The 17,222-nt window shown below is 39.5% G+C and overlaps 1 protein-coding gene across 1 annotated transcript in view; it reads right to left on the bottom strand.

Annotated features, from left to right (window-relative positions):
- LOC145665163 (uncharacterized) overlaps nt 1-7,085 on the bottom strand; it is a 187,968-nt gene extending 180,883 nt beyond the window's left edge. The window contains exon 1 of the mRNA XM_081732446.1: nt 6,964-7,085. Coding sequence (XP_081588572.1) covers nt 6,964-7,006 — 43 coding nt within the window. The 5' untranslated portion in view covers nt 7,007-7,085. The remainder of the gene's footprint in view (nt 1-6,963) is intronic.
- Nucleotides 7,086-17,222: the final 10,137 nt, after the last annotated feature.

Below are 17,222 nucleotides of genomic sequence, written 5' to 3'. Positions count from 1 at the left end.
TACTTCATTTTCAATTTATTCTTTTTTGTATGTATCCGAACCACTAAGAACAGAAAGTATCTTTCTACATACTTCCTGCATGCTACATTATGAATGGCGGAAGCTGTATTTACTATGCTGTAATAGACAGGGTAGTTAAATGGAACAATTCAACTTTGAAAGAAATGAATTGATTCGCCCACCCGTAACTTCTCGCTTTGTGGATTGCAAATTGAGAGCTTTTTGGCTTTCTACAGTATCAGTAATTACTCGATTTTAGAGTCGATTTTATTAAATAAATTTCTTTTCTGCTGCTGATAGGTAAGTTTAGAACGAGAATATTGTAGTTTCAACCCCAATAATATCCGCACTCCACACAAAATTTTTGCAAGATGCTGGTTTTGTAGTGAAGGAAAGAAAGATGGTGAAATATAAATGTTGCAAGAAGTACGCATGTGCTTCAAGAGTACGTTTGCCACTGTTAGGAAAGTATAAATAATTATCTGCTAGTTAGTAGTGTATTTTGTTAAATGTAAAGTACATAAACAAGTAACAATTTTCCCCAGCATAAGAGAAACTGCCAATTAAAAATGGAAACAAACGACATACTCTTAGCGACAAAAGAGTTCATTCTCTAAAATAAGATAGAAGAATCTGACTCACACATGTCATCTTGTTAAGTTCGATATGACGTATCGACTGATATATATCTTATATGCGGACAATATTAAGTTAAACAAATTGAAATATAAGAGTTAACCATAATTTTAGACTATACCTTATTAAACATACTATTGCTGACATCGTAATGAAGAGGCTAATGCGAGTGTACTTCAGTATGAGTTTCACTTCCATAAGAGGTTTAAGTTTAGTACAGCATTAATTTTAGGATTACAAATTAACTGTGTTTTCTTTATTTTATCGATAACTACATATGAGTTTTTGTACTCAAGCACAACATTTTGTTCAGCTCAAAAAGGTGCAACAATTGGTGTACTGATATATTTTATGTTTAGATTGTCTCCGTTAAATAGTAATTATATTATAGAAATTTCACTGAGAAATCATTCATTTAATGGAAAATAAATGAAAGCCTTAAAACTTTAAAACTACTTACTAACCGAGAAATTCTATTGAAATTTAATATTTTTATTTTCTGTAGTGAATCAGTGAGTAAAGTTTCAGAATCCTGCGACACCTCCGCAACAGTTTGTATAGAGGTAGTTGATGAGTACTTCAAATTATATGCCCGTAGCCATACTCTCTCTATAAAAATCGTCGCGTGAGTATCGCAGAATTCTGAAACATGTATTTTTTGGATAGCGCACATACTAGTTCGTAAGTGAAGTCTTAACCCGACTAATGTCGGTGTCATTCTATAGGAGCTATTGACCTTTATTTTTTTATGTTTTCGGTAATCTATAACTCCGAATGGAAGCATTTGTGCACCCAGGTTGGCCTATACTTTTTGTCTTATCTTGGTGTCAGGAATCACCTGCCAAACGGTGTTGTTTTGAAACACCCTGTATATAATTACTACAGAAAACAAGAATATTAAATTTTAATATAAATACGAGTAAATAGACTGACTTTACTCACTGATTCACTTTTCAATACAAAGTACTAGGCCTAAAACCTTCAAATTTTGCCTAGAACCTCTTGTACACTAGATTGAAGCTAAGTTGAGATTTTACGAAACACCTATATTAAGACAGGATGGAGGCACTTGAATAAGTTTTTGCCTTTCACCAGTTGTCCGTAACTATTAGACGTAGAACGCTGAAATTTTCTGCAAATATTTTCCTTGCCCCCTAGGCTTCAAATAAGGCGAGGCTTTGAGAAGTATGTATTCTAAGGGGAAATGGTACACTTAGTTTTTGGCGTTTACCAGATTTCCTATTTTACGTAGAACCTTGCATTTTTGTAAAAATGTTCCCTTAGACTGCAAATGAGCCTGTACAGTTAAGGGGGCGAAACTTGGCACATAAACATTACAAACAGAAACATGCCCAGTATTTACGGGGAGAGAGGCATTTGCTATATTTTAAGGTACATTCAAAGCGACCTTGTCTGTTGTTTGTGATCGTATCATAAGTAAAATGGATGAACAGTTTAAAATTAATTTTGAAACACACATAGTACCTACCTTGGGCAGGCTTTCATCACACTACCGATTATACGGCTCATCTTAAGAGGGGTAGCGTGGATACAAAACACGCGAAAATGCAATATCTCACAATTCAATCAAATTAGGAAGATGAAGCTCGGTGTATACACTTCCCATTAAAAATAAAAATACATGTATTTCAGCGTTTTAGAAAAATAATCCGTTTAAAGGCAGAAAGAGGGACATTTCATGTGTTGTCGCTACATTGAAACGGTGCGTGCTGTTTGTGATGGAATTATGGCAAAATGATTTAACAGTTTAACGTAAACGTTTGAACATAGTTAATACATATCTCGAGCTAGGTTTTGTCATCTAACCTTTATTGAAGGTCGTGTCTTCAGAGGATTAGGGATGGTTTCAATTTTACATGAAAAAGAGAATATCACGAGTAAATCAATCTAAGATGGAACAGGATGTCTACTAAAATTTCAAAATGAAATTTCGTGATTTTTTCGTGACCTTTTCTTTACCAAACCATAAAATTTCATAACATTCTCAAGTGCGAATTTTAATGCGAATTAGGCCGAATTTTCATACATGCCATAGAAGCATACTTTTGTTGCGATTTGGTAGCGTCTAAAGCCCATCATAAACATTTTTGGTGGTGAATTTTGACGTTTTATAGAGCAGAATTTGTACTTATATTTGTACAGATAAAAAAATTGCTGACCCAAAGGCTAAATTTCGTGACTTTTTCATGACTTTCATGACCGATTTCTGATTTCGTGACTTTTTCATGACTTTTGTGACTTTCGTGACCGATAGACACCCTGTGAAAAGACATATAAATTTCTCATTACAGGTACAGGGTGTGATTGAAAAGTACCGGAACTTTTCCCGCCGCGCGGCTCCCTGCCCCCCCCCCCCCATGGAAACCACAACATGGTCGCCCTTGGTACTAACTTAATCCCAAAGATGAGCTCCTCCGTGGCTAAGCGGTTAGCGTACGCGCCTTTGGCGTGGGAGACCCGGGTTCGATTCCCGGCGGGAGCTCATGTGGTTCGGATTCCACGTTAATCAGTAGGTCCACGTCTCATATAGCCTCGCTGCTGAAAGGGACGCTAAACTAAAATCAACTCAATTAATCCCAAAGATAATTTCAAGCGGTTCAACGATTTTTCTGTGATGCGACCATACACAATAGAAAACGTCAATTTGATTGTGGCAAACAATAGAGACTACTACCCCTCTCTCCACGTACAAGTGCAATTTTGGTAGATGCTAGGACACGTGTTCATATAAAGGGTGTGATTGAAAAGTACCGGAACTTTTCCCGCCGCGCGGCTCCCTGGCATTCGAAAAATGTGAGGGGTGGGGAAAATTGTGCGCGGGACCTTCCTCTTTCAAGCGGAACTTGGCCCAGTGCGCTGCGAGCAGCGGTTGAGAAAGCATCGCTCCATTTTCGGCGCTCAAAAAACGTGACCGACGACCAAAACGACGTTCGCGCGGACAGCGATGCTTTTAAACAAATTTCAAATATGTATAAAAATCAACCGACTAACATTTACTGACAAGGGAACCTTTCGAAAATGATAGTTGCAGTGAAAGATGTGACCTATGCCAATTGAAAGAGCTGTAACAGAGATGTCCATTCCAAAAAAATTAGCTGCCCATAGCAATAGGTTCAAGAAATACAGGGTGCGGCACGTAAAACCGGCCCGTAAAGTGAACACATAAAATGAAATGTAATGTATTGAATATGACTACTCACCTTCACAGCAGCCTTCACAGCAGGTGCTGAAAGTGTCCTCCGCCCACTTCAACACACATGTGAGCACGATTGAGGAGATTCATATATACCCTTGTCAGTTCTTGTGTTGTAATGCTATTAGTGACATCCTGGATCCTGGTCTTGAGTTCTTCAATTGTGTGTGGATTTGTTTCGTATACTCTTCTCTTTAACAGTCCCCATAAGTAAAAGTCACACATGGACAAGTCTGGTGACCGAGGAGGCCACAAGCCTTTGCTGATTGTCCTCTCTGGTGTAAACATCTCATGCACAAGGGACAATGATGCAGCTGATGTGTGGCATGTTGCACCGTCCTGCTGAAAGTAACATAACTGACGCTCCTCTTCGGTCAAGTGTGTATAAAACTTCTCCAGGATTCCCATATACACGTCACTGTTCACTGTCGTCTCAAAGAATATGGGCCCAATAACGCGTGTGGCAGAAATGGCACACCAAACACCAATCTTCTCATCATGCAAGGGTACCTGGTGGATTGCGTGTGGATTTTCTGTCGACCAATACCGGTTGTTTTGGGAATTTACGTACCCAGACAGGTGGAACCACGCCTCGTCACTCATGATGAGCATTAGTGGATCCAAGAAACCACTGGCAACATTGCTCAACAGCCATGAACAGAAATGCACCCTCTTCTGCAGGTCAGGCTCCTTCAGTTCTTGCACAACACTTATCCGGTACGGTTTTAACTTCAGTCCCCTTAAAACACGTCTGCAACTTCTCTCACTCGCATGAACCTGTTGACTCAATCTCCTGGTTGACTTTCGAGGACTTCTTGTTATTATCTCCTCCACCTGCATCTTTAATTCAGATGTGCAGACAGATGGTCGTCTGTTCCTGGGAGCATTTTGAACCGATCCTGTACGCCGCCATTTTTCAATCAATTCCTGAATGGTGCTTTTTGCTGGCACAGAACGTCCTGGAAATTTCTCCCGAAACAAATTCTTTGTTTTCACAAAAGATCCAGTGAGAATGAAACCTTCAACAATGGCAACACGCTCGGGTATCGAATACGGCATTATCACACACTGACACTCACCCGGCTTAACACAACGAGGCCTTTTTCTCAACTGGTTTCGACAAGTTTCACTGGCTGCGGCTGCACGTGACTGCTGCAGGTCACGTAAGTCGACCCGACCTCGACACGCCATCTCTTGGTAGGAAGGTAATTATTGCCAAAAACACAATATACCAGAATATTACGACGGGCCGGTTTTACGTGCCGCACCCTGTATAAGGGGTGGAAGTTCGGGAAACAGCAAGGTTGGACAAGGGAGGAAAAGTGCAAATTCCGCAAAAAAGGGGGTCACGGCAAAATACAATGCTGACAAGTGATGTATAGAAAGAGACTTGCCACAATAGGGAACAAATGAAGGCCACCAGTGGGGTTAACAATGTTGCCAACTGCAATGAAAAGTACATGTTTTGCAAAGAGCACTATATGAAGTGAGTGCAATATTCAGTGTCAATCTGTCATGTAGAACATAAGATATGGCGTGTATAATCAGTGGTACAATCTAACAATAGAAAATAGAAAAAACAGAAGTACGAAAAATACGGAAAAGACGGAGTTGGCCATAATGCGCCACATTTGATCACGAGCTGTGCATATTAGAATGAACAGAACAAGAAGCACCGACTATGCAGGAAACCGACGTACCTAGAGTCGAAAAAAAACGAGTTCCAAAGTTGACAACACTGGCCATGAACGTCCAGACAAGTCTAATATAGTTAGGCCACTATTTCTTAAACCTATTGCTATGGGCAGCTAATTTTTTGGGAATGAACATCTCTGTTACAGCTCTTTCAATTGGCATAGGTCACATCTTTCACTGCAACTATCATTTTCGGAAGGTTCCCTTGTGAGGCAAATATTCGTTGTAACTGGGATCGCGTAATACTCACAGACGATATTTTTCTCAGTAAATGATGGGCCACGACTAATTTATAGATCTGTAGGGAAACGGTATGATTTGTAGTACATGCATCGAACGGTATGATTTGTATTACATGAATGGGGCATGTCACTGCTCACTGCTGGGAGTGGTTATGTAAGGACCCAGTAGGTGAGTTATACCATATAGAGGACTGATTGAATAGCCAGAAGTAACTGACTAATTTACAATATGAATTGCTTCTACGTAGTTGTAAGAAATGCATTTCAAATCGGCATAGTAGAAGTTGAGCAAGACCGTAGATTAATTCATGATTCTCATTTGGTTCTAGCCTAATTTCAACAGGAACACAATGCTGAAATAGTCGACTGTGTTCCTAGAGCATCTGACCTGCATCTAATGGATAATCTATGGGAGAAGTTAGTAGAACTCTACAAGAAAATTGCCCTGACAACCCACCAAGAAGAGCTGTGGAAGGCAGATCTTTACGCTTCTATCTAGAAAAGTAAGTTTAAAAAAAAAAACTACTAACGTGCTAAGAATATCCCCACAATACCCCAGATTCCCGTATAAAACAGGATCTCAGGTAAAAATTTCTATTTATCCTAGGATAATTGTACATACATTCAATATACATTAATTTAGGTAGGTTTGCCATGCCATATGTCCGTATTTTGTACGGACTGTTTGTATTTTTGGGTCCGTGTCCGTATGTAGAAAGCATGAGATAGGAAAATGTCCGTATTTGACAGTTTTTGGAGCTGGCGGAAATTTTTTTGTGATAAAAACAAATACCGAAGTTACTAAATTAATGTAAAATAATTTAATAATGGCATTTATTATATTTGTTAATGAAAAAAAATATAAAGCATGTCAGTTTCCAATAGTGTTTTAAGTATTATAATAAACAATTGTGTGATAACCTACAAATGTGATTTTTAGGTAAGACATTTCGATACATATATTTTGCGTTTGAGCATCGTATCTTTGATGGGTTGTCATTTTAAGGCTTGTCCATATTTTGGATCAAAAAATTATGACAACCCTAAATTTAGGCAATTTGACATGTTGGTCGCTTTTTAAATGCAAATGGCGTCAATGTTCCATTGTTTAAGCAAACAATAATACATTTTATAAATATTTATTGTTGAGATTTTCATTAAGAAGTACACACTTACCTTCTATTTCAAAATCCATCTCTGGACTCTCCTCTTCTGCCATTTTTAATTACTACTTATACACAAAATAGTAAGATAAGATTCTTAAGGTTAAACACACCAGCATGGATGCATCTTTAAATGTCACAGAATATAAAATACAACAAATAATTTTTATACGTAATAATTTATTCCAGAGTTGCCAATACATTAACATTCACTTAGAGCAGGAGACATTTTCACATTTCTCCAACCTAAATTATTTAATACATGTTCCACTGTTTGATATAAAAAAAATATAAAAAACACCAAAAATAAAAATATGTTTGAGATTGAGAAAGTGGCTTTGTCGCCTTGCAAATTCTCAATTACGTTGTTAATGTTATTATAAAATACTTGAACTTTTCTTAAAGATTTGCGTCTTGTTGCTCTTGGGTTCGATTCCAGCTGGGGGATAAAAGCCTGAATAGTGATTAGATTCTGCTTTGAATAGTAGCTTTTGTCTCACATAATATCGTGTTGATAAGCGACGTTACATTTCATTCACACAATCAAACAAACCAGAATCACAACGCACGAGGGGGGTAGGTCCAGGTCCGTATCCAGGGGGGTCTAGGGGGCCGGACCCCCTCTAAATTTTCGCTTCCCCCTAAAATTTTCACAGTAGGCTTCCAAATGAACTATAATATGGTGATGAACTATAATATGGTTGGGTCGGGCCCCCCCTAACTTCGGCCGGGCCCCCCTTAAATTTTTGGGCTGGCTACTGGCCTGGGTAGGTGAATGATGATATTACCTTACTTTTTCTTTAACAGACACCAAGGGGACATGAAGGCAGAATAAAAGCGGAAATATTAATACTTGCAGAAACGTTAATATTTCGGATTGATTAAACTGAGATCTGAACCTTGATATCTTTAAAATCAGTTGCGGATCTAAAAGGGTCGCAAGGGCCATGTTCCCTCCTGAAGGGAAGATATAGCTCTTTTTCTGTTATTTCAACGAGACGAAACGACAGCCCATATATTAGACGAATAATTTGGTCTCAGTGTATTGTTAGTGCAAACTAGCTAATATTCCCAAGTATTACGGCGGGTAATATTTTGTGGTTTCCCTCCGAACTTTCCATCCTTTTGAGCAAGGATGAAGAGATATAAACCTTCCGTAGCCCAGTGGTGGATCTAGAAGGAATCACGTGCCCCTTCAAGAGAAAATATAAATCTCCTGTGCAGGAGCGTACCCAGGGGAGCTCGACTGGCTGAAGCTCCCGATTATTCAAAAAGAAGAAGAGCAAAAAGGAAAAAGAAAGAAAAATAAAGTAACCTAGTCGACACTGAAAAAAATGAATCCTGCTTCCGCCTGACATGGCTTCACTGCAGTGTCCACAATGACCAGAGCTCCTGAGACGGTTTTACCTTATTTAAAAAAAAAAAAAAAAGTAATTTGTATATACCAACGAAGAGTTGAAACCAACACAAAATGGTAAGAGTCAGCGGCGACTGGTACTATATGTTGCATGGTTGTGCAACTGGATTTTTTAATACTAAACATATTTTTAAGTATTAAAGTAGTGTTCCAGTAAAAATAAACATTTGCTTTTGAGCGCGACAGTATGGATGCATCTCTAAAAAATACAATTAAAAACTGAAAGGAAGATATTTACATTTCGCCCCTCCCCCAGAAAACAGAAAGATGCCAAGCGCCAAAATGCAAATTTCTCAGGAGAGCACATAAAAACGAACGAAATACTAATTCATTCCGATTCTTTCTTTCTTCTAAAATTCAAATTTCACTGCAGACCTTTCATATTGTCTCCTGCCACTCGTCTCCTTTCTGCACAACATTAACCTTTTTTTTCCTGCTAGCCACAAGGGCTAGCCACCTTTAAGAGGGTTATGCCCTCTGTTAGGAATGAGGTGCAGTGATAAAATAGGCTAAGGTTACTGTTGTTGGGCTAAGTGTTTCATTAAATATTTATTAACTTCAAATTATCAAAATGAATGAAACATGGTGACTTAAGGAACTTTGATCCTTAACATTTGGTGAGGTGAAAAAACAAAGTTAAATATACAAAATAACACAATGATTAGAAATACGTGAAAACGTGCATTGAAAAATGTGCGTGAAATATAAGAATAGAAATAATAATACAAAACATTTCAGAGATATTTCAATAAGCATGAAAGATGAGGCGAAGTGCAGTACACAATACAACACTTGAGGTTATGTTAGTGAAACAGATGAGCTTATTCTTCAGCCTAGGGGCTGCTCTAGGCACTGGTGAGAACATGGGGAGCCCAAGTTAATAAACAAAGGTAATCACTGTGCGGGAAATGATGGATGGATGAGAGGAAGATGATCATGAACAACATATTCTGATATGAATCGCAAAGTCGGGTCTAGTGGTTGAAGCGTGTAGTGATATAATGTAAACAGGAGAGAGAGTGGTGGATAATAGTAGGTGTAAGTTGTGGGATGAACTGCTAAATAATGCATTGTATCTTGAAGTAATGGGTGGCGAGTTTGAAAGCGTTTAGAGATGTATGTTAGCCGCAGTTTTTCAAGGTGAAATTTCAGAATTGGAAAAGTAATATGGCGGTAAAGTTCCTCCGTAGGGCTAGGGAGCTTAATGCGATAAGCTGTACGGAAAGCGTGGCGTTCTAAGATGAAAAGTTTATGATAGTACTGAGGTCGGGCGGCTATCCAGGCAGTGAAACCATATGTCAAAATAGGTCGGAGGAAAACTTTGAGGATTGTGAGTGGCTTCAGACCCCAGGTAGTAATTACCAGTAAGACGTTTCAAAAGATTGATGCGATTATAGGCTTTAGTAATGACTGTTTTCAGATGTTGCGACCAGATAAGATGGCGATCAAAGGTAATTCCCAGATACGTTACTGTAGTTTTGGCCTGAAGCGGCACTAGATCAACATGGAGAGATAAGCGACGTGTTTTTCTGCGCACTCTGGAAGAGCGTCGTGGAGGTAAGAAGGCCATGGCCTGCGTTTTTGTTGCGTTAATAGTAAGTCTCCAGTGATTACACCAGTTACTGAAACGATCGATAGCAAGATGAAGAACGGTATTAATCTGTTGGATAGAGTTTCCGAGTCCAAGGAAAACCGTGTCATCGGCGTATTGAAAAAGATGAACGTTATCAAGTAGTCTGGGCATGTCAGCGACGTACAAGATGTAGAGTAAAGGAGATAATGCCGACCCTTGTGGCACTCCGGTAAGTAGAAAGATCGGATGCGATAAACAGTCATGAATGGATATGTAGGCGAGACGGTTGGTAATGAAATTGTATATTAGGCGGATGTAGCACATGGGGAGTCGAAACTGAAGAAGTTTGTATATTAGCCCGTGGTGCCAGACTTTATCAAACGCCTTCTCTAAGTCAAATAGGACTAGACAGGATGGTTTTGCAGAATTGTAATGTTGATAATAAGTGATGTGAATCCTAAAAGTTGATCGTTAATAGAAAAAGAGAGTCTGAAGCCGGCTTGTGTCATAGGAATTAAGCTGCGATCGTTTAGGTAGATATGTAGGCGCTTGACCAGGTTGCGCTCCAGGATCTTACTGAAAGTCGAAGTTAGCTGAATAGGACGATATGATGAAACGTTCTGGGGTGATTTATTCGGTTTTAGAAACATGAGTGTCATAGATATTTTCCATGTTAAAGGAAAGAAGCCTGTGCGCAAGATAAAGGTATAAATATTAGCGAGAAGGAGTAATAACAAAGCTGGACACTCTTTGATATGGCGGTATGTTATATTATCTAGACCAGGTGCAGTATTTCGTTTATTGTGGAGAACCTGAGAGATCTCGTGAACGCTAATAGGGTTAGATATGGCTTTGTCCGGCGGTAAGAGATGGGTGGCGTTTGGTTGAAGGTGCGGTGTGGACGTGTTAAGCCTATCTGCAGTGACTGGAGTATTGCCGGATGATGGCGTGAAAATCTCTTGCAAGTGATCTGCGAAAGCGTTTGCCTTATCACTATTGGTGGAAACAGATGTGTCGCCTTGGAGAATCGGATAGGGTGTGCTAGTAAATTTGCCACATAATGCATTGAAACGGTTCCAAAATTTGGTTAGATGAGAAGTCTCGGATAGATTATGGCATGTGTTTACCCATTTTCGAAGTTTATAAGCTTTAATATAATTGCGAACTTTGCGTTGTAGTTCGTGATGATGACGGAGTGCTACAGGGTTGCGAGTGCGAAGATAATCTTGATAAAACTGGCGTGAGCGTTGGATCAGCGTGAGATATTGCGGCGGAAGTTTAGGCTGATATGGACGAGATTTGGTGGTTGGAATATATAAATGACTGGCCTCTTGAATAGCTGAGGTAATAGTATCAACGATTGCAGTTAAATCTTCACCCGTCTGTGGTTCAGTAAGATGATCTGTGAGGTGAGATATATATGTGTGCGAAAGTTATCCCAGTTGGCCTTATCGTAACGGACGCTTAAGCGGAGTGGTGGAGATGAGCTATGCCTGGTGGTGGTATTTGGCTGATAGGTGAGTTTAATTGGGACATGATCACTTCCCAACAGATCAAGAATATCTAGCGTGCAATGTGAAACGAGGTTTGCGAAGGTTATGACTATGTCAGGCTTTGAGTTGGAAATGGGACAGGTTGCTTGTGGAGGATCAAGTATGATTCCAGTGGTATTGGTCGTAATGAAGTGTACAAAATTTGTCCTCTCGCCATCGGTGCGGCTATGCATATTGAAATCAGCCATGATAATGTACGTCTTATAAGTATTAGATATGTATTGTACGAAATGCTCTGGTAGAGGATGGTTGGGTCTGATATATACTGTTGCCAGTGTGATGTTGACGTTTCTGAAATAGACAGTGACGAGGAGATATACCGGAAGAGGTGTCGTTGTATAATGATGTTGACGAAACGGTATATGCGGCGAAATAACAATGGCCACTCCCCCATTGGCTCGGAGTGCAGGTATAGGATTTTCAGTGTGCAACATAGTGTATCGTGGTAAACGACATGTTCGAGATCTTGTCAGAAAAGTTTCATTTAGTAAGAACACTGTGACATGTTCCTCAAGAAGGAGCTGTTCAAATAAGATTTTGTTTTTGGGCAAAGACCGGATATTGAGAAACAGAAAAGTGACAGCCATGTTATAAAGTAAATTAGTCGACAGTAGTTGTTTTAGATTTATGAAAATGAACAGTGTTTCCTGAATAAGTGGCTGTGAACATAGCAACATAGTGTATCGTGGTAAACGACATGTTCGAGATCTTGTCAGAAAAGTTTCATTTAGTAAGAACACTGTGACATGTTCCTCAAGAAGGAGCTGTTCAAATAAGATTTTGTTTTTGGGCAAAGACCGGATATTGAGAAACAGAAAAGTGACAGCCATGTTATAAAGTAAATTAGTCGACAGTAGTTGTTTTATATTTATGAAAATGAGCAGTGTTTCCTGAATAAGTGGCTGTGAAATTGACATGGAAAGTGGTTTTTGCCACAAGAATGATTTGCTGGAGTATGTGAGGCCTTATGAAGGGATGGATATTCTGTAGAGCTAAAGTCAGGAAGGCCAGGAGTTGATCAAAGAAACAGGTGCGTCAATCGGATGTGGACTGGGATGGGCTTGTGCTGGTGGTCGTAGTGGAACTACAAGTTCTGGGTGATCTTGAATAGGTTCCGGTTTTGCTTTACACTTGTAGCTATATGCCGGATGCTGATCATTACAAGTAGCACATTTAGGTGGTAACTGAAGGTTGCTACAAGTTCGGGTGGTATGGGGGTCTGCACAATATCCGCATTTACTTGAGCTTTTGCAATCGGATGTATGATGAGCATTATATACTTGACAGCATTCACACCTAACTTGCATAGGAACAGGTGTCCTCGATGGTTCAACACGGTATTTATGATCGTAAATGTAAGCACCTGCTGCTAATAACTCATCTATAATGTCTTGATGCGTGGTTAAGACACAAACCATGTAGGTAGGTCCTTGGTCATTACGAATTCGCAAGACTTTAGTAGTGGTATGACCCTCCAGCTTGAGCTCGTCTTGTATTTCGTCATCTGTATAAGATGGGTCAACCCCACGGATGACTACAGATAATAATGGTGAGCGTTTCGGAGGTGGAGGCTGCTTGCGAGTTGATGATGAGAGTGCTTGAATCTTTGCGTCCCGACCAAAGGCATCAATAGGCATCTTGTTTTTAATGTTAGTAAGGAGAGTTGGATCGGATGTTTTTTTAGAATGATGCAACTTCTAGTATGCAGGATTTGTGTAATCGCAGCTCTAGGAAGATATTTACGTAACTGAATGGCGACGAACTTCGCGTTGCTGAACTTCGTATCGAAATTTGTGAGTAACATTGAATAAATAGAAATAAAGGAGGCGCGTTATTATCGCTTGCAGATGGAGCTGTGTCCATTGGAATCTGATCTGGATCCGATGTAGATGCAAGATGTTGTTTCTTTGGTAGTGGAGATTGCTGAAGGCGTTCGGAATAGCTATTGTTCGGTGCTGGTGGTGATCTGCTGCGGACTGAATCAGACGATACAATGGAAGAAGCAGAGGCAATAGAAGCCTGGGAACCTCGGCGTTCCTGTGATTTACTTGTGGTGGAATGGCATTGCCTGGGATCCTTCCGAAGCTGAGTTTTCCTAGGATTCTCGGATGGTCCAACAAGAACTTGTGGTAATTTCTGATGTTTGCCTTTTGTCGTTTTTCCTGTGCCTAATCGTGAGTCCGCCATCGAAAAATCCGTCCTTGGGCGAATGCCCGAATGAAAAGATGTGTTGCGCCTACATGTGAGTAATGATGATGATGAAAGGTTTCACCCTCCAGCACTGAAAAGCGCTGTCAATCCCAGTGAGAGCGTATGCGTGCTGGTCTCGATTGTGCGTATGCAACACAACGTCCTCGAATGCACGTTAACACTTCCCAGCTAGGCTAGGTAGGCAGCTTGTGACGTATGGTACGTCAAGCTGATGAGTATGTTTAACCCTTTTGAGACTTCCACTTTTTAAGGGAAATTTTAGACTTTTAATCAAGTAGCTATTGGGTCGAAACTATTTATCGTAGGCTCATAATAATATATTTTGTCAATTTTTATTTAATCAGCTTCAGTGTAAAGACTATTCATTATAGGAACATCAATCGTACCTCGTCTTCTTTAGAATAAATTCGCCTTTTGAACGGTACCATTCCTATATCGGTACCATATACCTGAGGAGAGAAAATTCCATAAAAAGGGAATTTTTGAAAAATCCCTTTTTTAAAGTTTGGGCTCCTCTGAGCGCTCTGTGTTAACGCTCGTATCTCAAAATCACCTAAATCATACTACATAGTGTATGTAATATCTGTGCAAAATATCAATCTCGTATTTTGAAAACTGAGGGCGGGAAATATTACTAACTCATATGGAAAGAATATTCTACTCTACCCTACATCATAAAATATAACATGATGTTATATAAAAATGTCCTGACAGATCGTTTTTTATCCGAGGATCATGAAACTTACCTCGTTCTCTTTGGAATGAATGACCCTTTCCAATGGTACCACTCCCATATCAGTATTGTGTACCTGAGGATAGAAAATTCCATAAAAAAGGGGAATTTTGTAAAAAAAAAAATCACTATTTTCCAAGTTTGGGTCCCTCTGGATTATCCCTGTGTTAACGCTCGTATCTCAAAATTACCTAAAATATACTACATAGTGTAAGTAATATCTGTGCAAAATATCAATCTCGTATCTTGAAAACTGACGGCGGGAAAAATTATTAACCCATATGGAAAGAATATTCCACTCTACCCTACATCATAAAATATAACATGATGTTATATAAACATTTCCTGACAGATAGCTTTTTACCGAGGATCATGAATCGTACCTCATTCTCTTTGGAATAAATGACCCTTTCCAACTGTGCCACTCCCATATCGGTAGTATCTGCCTGAGGAGAGAAAATTGCCTCCAAAGGGGAATTTTGTAAGAAAAATCACTATTTTCCAAGTTTGGGTCCTTCTGGGCCATCCCTGTGTTAGCGTTCGTATCTTAAAATCAAGTAAAACATACTACATAGTATATGTAATATCTGTGCAAAATATCAATCTCATATCTTGAAAACGAGGTACGATTCATGATCCTCGGATAAGTGATGTGTCAGGAAATTTTTATATAACATCATTTATATTTTATAATGTAGAGTGGAATATTCTATGGGTTAATAATTTTTCCCGCCCTTAGTTTTCAAGATATGAGATTGATATTTTGGTAACTGGCAAACTCATTGGCTAAACAGGCAAACTGGCAAACTCATTTGGTTAAACACCCACTGGTGGACTAAAATTTTTATCTGGGGGTCACAAGCGGGTCTGGGCGGGGAGGGTACAAGCGCGTGGTTCTCTTTCCAGTGTTTTGAGGATAACTTTGTGCCTCCTTTACGGGTCTTTGGGGGAGTTTTCAAATCTTGGTCTGGAACAGGTTCTTAAGATCCGGTTCCGGAACCGGCTTTTCGGATCCAGATCTGGAACCGGTTCCTAAGACCCAGTTCCGGAATCGGGTTTTCGGATCAAGATCTAGAATCAGTTCCTAACATCCGGTTCCGGAACCAGGTTTTCGGATCAAGGTGTGCAACAAGTTCCGAAGATCCAGTTCCGGAACCGGGTTTTCGGAACCGAAACTTTGTGTTCATTCCTAGTCAGGATATGCATTTAGTTTGAAATCAAGAAAGGTGGCGCTTAACACCTTTCTGCTTTCTGGGGGCAATTTCCAGTTGCATCGAACGTTGCCACTGGAAGCAGTAATATTGAGCATACGGGAACGAACTCCTATCTCTTAACATAGGGAAATGGATTTATACCTGCATCGCTGCTATCTTCTCGTATTTCGCTCGCAGTTGCACCTACCACAGCAACCGGTAGGCTTCCATATAGTTAGCTTCTGTAATAGTTACGAATTCCTCCGCTTACCAGCGCTTGATTCAATTGATAGGGTAGGTGAGATACAGAAGCTTGGAAGAAAAGACTGATTCACAAAATACAAACTGGCAAAGAACAAATACGCGTTAGGTGGTAGTAGTGTTCCTTCCAGGCATAATGTTAGGGGTCTTTGCCCTCCCAAAATTGAACAACCTTCCCCCCGGAACTAAGAAAGTTGATTTGCTATTCAGTCCAGTCACTTTTGATATCCTGTCCCTTTTCTATCGGACAAAAAGCTTCTGGAAAGAAGCTTCTTGGGTAGTAGTGAAAGAAAAAAGAAAAGAAGAGGCGTAACTTTAGGACCAGCAACGAAGCGAGCTCGACATGGCATAATGGCCCGCAGACTCTATCCTTTTCGGATTGAGAGAAGCGAGATTATCTATTACCAATCGCGTACCTAGTTTTACTGCGCCTTGGATCGATCGATCATCGATTTACTCATTCTCGCCCGCTGTCCCAAGCGGTTCATTCTCGTTTGGCCTGTTCCCGTTTCACCTACGGACCTTTCAGCAACATGTATCATTATCTGAATTTCATCTTAGATGTAGGCCAAACGGGAATACCTATTCCCGTTTTACCTACACTCACTCCACGAGGGATACGTGATTGACTGTGATTCTAGACAAAGACGTGTTGTGCCACTAGTGGTTGTTCCAAAGGCCACCATTTTTCAAAAATGATGTTTTTAAAATGGCTCTCCTTGAAAATGTTAAATTTACTTTTCAGATGTAATTTTACTTGCTAAAAGCAGTCACTGTAAAAATATTCATTAAAATCCATGTTTCAACGTAAACAAAAGCAGGAATAAGTAGGATAAGTGGGACTACACTTATACAAAAAGTAGATATGTCCTCCAGTTTGGAGTTAGCACAATAAATCTAATTAGGACACGAAATTATAAACGTAATTACGATTATTCTTGTAATTCTGTCTTACAATTAGTAACATTGCAGATTTTATAAAGAAGATTTGTATTTTCTGGACAATCTAAGGGTAAAGAGAGAAGATAGGAGTTTTTAAAACCAACTAGAATGATGCTCAGCCTAGGGTCAACCTATTTCAAATCAACCAATATGGTCGCTATCAAAATATAGTCTTTCTTACTTTTTTAAAAACACAAAATTGAGGAGTTTGATGCAATAAGGGCATAAGTCTGAAACGTGCAGTTGAGAAAAACGATGTTGAAAATTTGAGTAATGCTTTTTTCTTACATAAAACAAAGTAATATGTAGCAGTATTTTATTCCGATATTGAATTGAGAGGCTAAACAAGCATGGCAAAAGCCACAAATGCGTTTGATGCAAAAAGAGAC

This window comes from Thermobia domestica, chromosome 11 (genome assembly GCF_964235325.1).
Source record: "Thermobia domestica chromosome 11, izTheDome1.hap1.1, whole genome shotgun sequence".
In the NCBI taxonomy this organism is placed as follows: Eukaryota; Metazoa; Arthropoda; class Insecta; order Zygentoma; family Lepismatidae; genus Thermobia; species Thermobia domestica.
Note: the sequence above shows the minus strand (reverse complement) of the source record. Positions and strands in the feature narration are given on the sequence as shown.